The 3,887-nt window shown below is 41.9% G+C and overlaps 1 protein-coding gene across 1 annotated transcript; it reads right to left on the reverse strand.

Moving 5' to 3' along the window:
- Positions 1-20: 20 nt before the first annotated feature.
- Positions 21-3,433, reverse strand: LOC104943962 (uncharacterized). Its single transcript, XM_010769431.1, has 5 exons — positions 3,430-3,433; positions 2,779-3,146; positions 1,698-1,789; positions 977-1,115; positions 21-352 (listed from the first exon to the last, which is right to left on the reverse strand). Exons 2-5 carry the CDS (start codon positions 2,983-2,985, stop codon positions 173-175), a joined length of 618 nt encoding a protein of 205 aa, XP_010767733.1. The 5' UTR covers positions 2,986-3,146; positions 3,430-3,433; the 3' UTR covers positions 21-172.
- Between the last annotated feature and the right edge of the window lie 454 nt (positions 3,434-3,887).

Below are 3,887 nucleotides of genomic sequence, written 5' to 3' on the forward strand. Positions count from 1 at the left end.
GGGGGGGGGGGGGTTCCCTTTCCTGTAGTGTGCAAAGGCTAAAATCCCAAAGTTTCTCTCCAACATAGACAATACATTATAAACACTGTCTAAATTCCTGTTAATATTATTTATTGCATATTGACTCACAGCTGATAAAGCAACATTAAGATTTTGATGAGACTGTTAACAGCTAATCTGCTTCTGGCTCTGCTCCAGCCAGATGGCTCTGGATGTGGTCCTCGTGTTTTGTTTTCGGAGGTTCTTTCTGGGCGGGTCTTTGAGGTCGGGGCCGCTCTCCAAGGGTCGGAGGGCAGAGGCTATGCAGGGTCTCCAGCAGCCACTGTGTCTTCCACCCAGACTTCTCTGAGCCCTGCAGGGCACGACAACATCAGAGCTCAACCCAGAAAAACTGAATGTTCTCTTCTCATTGAGATAACAACATGCAATGAGACTAAAAAGCTAAATAATGTCTCATCCCTGCATAATTTTCCTGACATAATTAAGGGGGTAAACCGTACTTTTTCAGTATTATTTCAAATGCTGAGGTCAACCAATTTTAAATGTGGGTCGATTAACAAACAACCCAACCATAATGTGGTAAATGATGAACATCACAGGTGAAAACATGCATAAAAAATACATTAGAAGAGACGTTATAGTCGGTATAAATAAGCCAGAAATCAATCCTAAAAGGGGAAGCTGTTCTTTTAATTATTCTATGACCGCAGATGTGTGTGGCTTTTTCCCTGTTGGTTGGTCAAAATACATCAAAATGTACCTTCAGTCTTATGGTTAGGGTCAACATACAGTATGTTATAGGTAAATAAATAAATGTGCACATTTTTGAATGTTAAGAGTATGCTGAAACCAACCATCGATGTTTCCGTTTTTTATTCATATACAAAAGTTGAAGAGGCCCCATTATACTTTATGGTTTTCATTAAAAAAATCTGAAATTCCCATAGTTCACCCTTGAGAGACAGTGTGTTTTTACCATCATGATTTGGTTCACAAAGATGTCTCCATCCTGCATGATGGTCTCCAGTTTCCCTATCCTGCTCCTCTCCTTCTGAAGCTGTTCCCTCGTTGGTTCGGACCCGTCTTTGCTTGGAAAGTTCATTGATGCACGCTTTCTAAAAACAACATAATTGTAAGAGTATAGTTCAATGGTGGACGAATCACAACAGATCAGAAGGTCTCTGACTCTGATTAAAACCCAGATTCAGAGCTCTCAAGCATTTGACTCCATTCACACGCTCACACGCCACACCTTGTATTTCTCACGCAGAGATTTCTTTCCAGGGTACCGCCCACCAAGTTGCGCCGCAATTTTGTAAACAAACTAGGCTTGTTTGAGACGCGTGCACTCCACTAGCACCCGTTGACATTCGCGTTACAGAGGGCTTCATACTCCACTAACACACCCCCACCCCCACCCACCCCCCGTTGACATTCGCGATACAGAGGGCTTCATACTCCACTAGCACCCGCCCCCCCCGTTGACATTCGCGGTACAGAGGGCTTCACGGGAACTTTGAGTGGAGCCAGAAGTTGGAGTACCAAAATCTCACTCTGAACTCTGTTCAAAACTTGAGAGCCCTGCAGATTAGGTTTGATTCAGTAAAGCTTGTGGGTTATAACGTCCTTGAAATAACTTCTACATGACAAGTAATGAGAATCTGAATCTTAGGTAAGGACAGAGAGGGAAACCTTACCTGAGAGCCTTGTTCTGTTTATGCGCAGTGGTGACGGCCTTCTTTTGTTTCATCTGCATTTTCATCAACACTTTGCTCACCTGGGTCTTCTCCTGGAGAAAGAAGATCAATCTTGAGGATAATCTGCATATTAACACCAATTTAATACAGTGTAAATGAAATTGCAAGGGTTAAAAAGTTAGGCTCTAAAAGAAGTTCACAATGCCTGCGCATCACCACTGCTAAGCTGAAGGCTAACTTGTGTACGGCGCAATCATGTTTAGTGACAATCTGTCGCTTGTTAGCAACTACTGTATTTATCAGACATCAAAGCTTTTGGCGTTTATCAGTGGGGTATTTATTTATGTATTTTATGTTGTAGAATAAAACGGGAAATATCTTCAGCTTGCGTTGTGTGTTAACCACAGACCTTTTTTAAGCGATCTAACCAAAGATTATTCAAACATTTTCGAACTGAAGGCACTAAAACGCTAACTCAATTTGGGTTTTCAGGATTCATTTCTGTACCATTCTATAGACACTAATACATCACACTAAACATGGACGAAACCAATAAGGAGACAAGACATTTCTTCAACAAATTGATGCACGCAATAAGTTAGCAATTCATGTTGTTTGTGTGCTGATTTGTTTATTTGAGTAACTGTGCAGTAGACACTGCTGCAAACCCGAGCTCCTGTCCTCTGAATAAATGACCTTACGGGAACAATAAAGTATGATATTTAGAAAGAAAATGAAAAGATAATCCATTCTTACAGATGTTTTATTTTTTCTTCTACGACTCCCACTAATATATCCCTCGCCCCGTATATTGCGCTCTCATTTGCTAAAGACCACAGCAGCATGTGGTCACAAAGAATAGTAAGAATCACAGGTTCTCTCTAAAACAGTGAGGCCAGGTTGAGGCCCGACACACACAAAAAAGGAGAATGACACTATTACTTAGTTCAAAGAAAGGAGGTTCAGCGCAGTGGCAGAGCATTTGACAGAAGATCAAGAGATCTCTGGCTCAATTCGAGATTCCCCCTTAATTATGATTATATCAACATTTGACCAAAGTTGTTAGTAAAAGTCCTCTTACCTCTTTAGAGTTAATCAAGCTCTTCAGGGCAATCTCATGATCTTCCTTGAGTTGGTTCCTCCACAAATGAAGATCAGAGAATCTTCTTTCCAGGTCCGCTTTCTCCTTCAGCATTGATGATTCTTCGAGAGTAAGAAACTGGAGACTTTCCAGCTGCTTGCTATGACTAGCTCTGTCCCCCCTAAGAATCCAGGAGGTTGTTTCCATAATGCGACGTTCCAGTGTGTCCTGCCTCTGCTTATTCCCACATTCATCAGTCTCATCCAAGCTGTCATTCAAGCAGTGGATGGCAGCTTGATGCTTCAGTTTCTCACTGAGCACTTTTTCCTTCAGAAGGTCCAGCTCATTTAGCCTGACAAGCTTTTCCGCTGAGGGGAAGAGAGGATTGTAAACAAGGAGAGGAGGCTTCCTGCAGTGTGCTTCGGATCAGTATTTGACCTTTAACGCAACAGCACGTTTTTTGGGTTGGATAGGGTTAACCTTAATTGATTCAGGAGATGAAGGGATTTGATTCAAGGCCCACTTTTTAAAGGGGCCATATTCTGCTCATTTTCAGGTCACATCAGTATGTAGTGTCTCTAATGTGACATGTCTCCATGCTTTAATGTTCAAAAGCTCTTTATTTGTCTCACACTGCCTGTGCTGCAGCACCTCTTTTCACCATCTATCTGAAACCAGAGCCCAGTCTGCTCTGATTGGTTAGCTGGCCGGTGTTGCAGTATAAGTTGAGTCATGAAAACTGGTGACATTCTATTATTTTCGTCATAGGAATCCGGGGCGGGTACATTGAGGACCCATTGTTGACTTACCAGGAAAGAAACATCGTTTGTCGTTTACGTTCATCTTTTGCTATATCTGCCTTCCTAAGATCACTTTGCTCCACATTCAGTACTGTGTGAGGTTGTTGGTGAGAGGCCGATATCGTGACGCTTACAGGGAGGTATCGAACATTACAAAGTAGGTGACTGTGTGGATGCCTGTTCAAAACATTGCAAACTTCAATAAATCATTTAAATTATATATTTGTGTCAGACTTTCATTTGTTCATCGTTCTTAATGTGATGTATAGTAGCCTTGATAGCTGTCCATACCTTCAGACAGCCTAAAAG

This window comes from Notothenia coriiceps, unplaced genomic scaffold (assembly GCF_000735185.1).
Source record: "Notothenia coriiceps isolate Sejong01 unplaced genomic scaffold, NC01 NC01_scaffold00007267, whole genome shotgun sequence".
Lineage (NCBI taxonomy): Eukaryota > Metazoa > Chordata > Actinopteri > Perciformes > Nototheniidae > Notothenia > Notothenia coriiceps.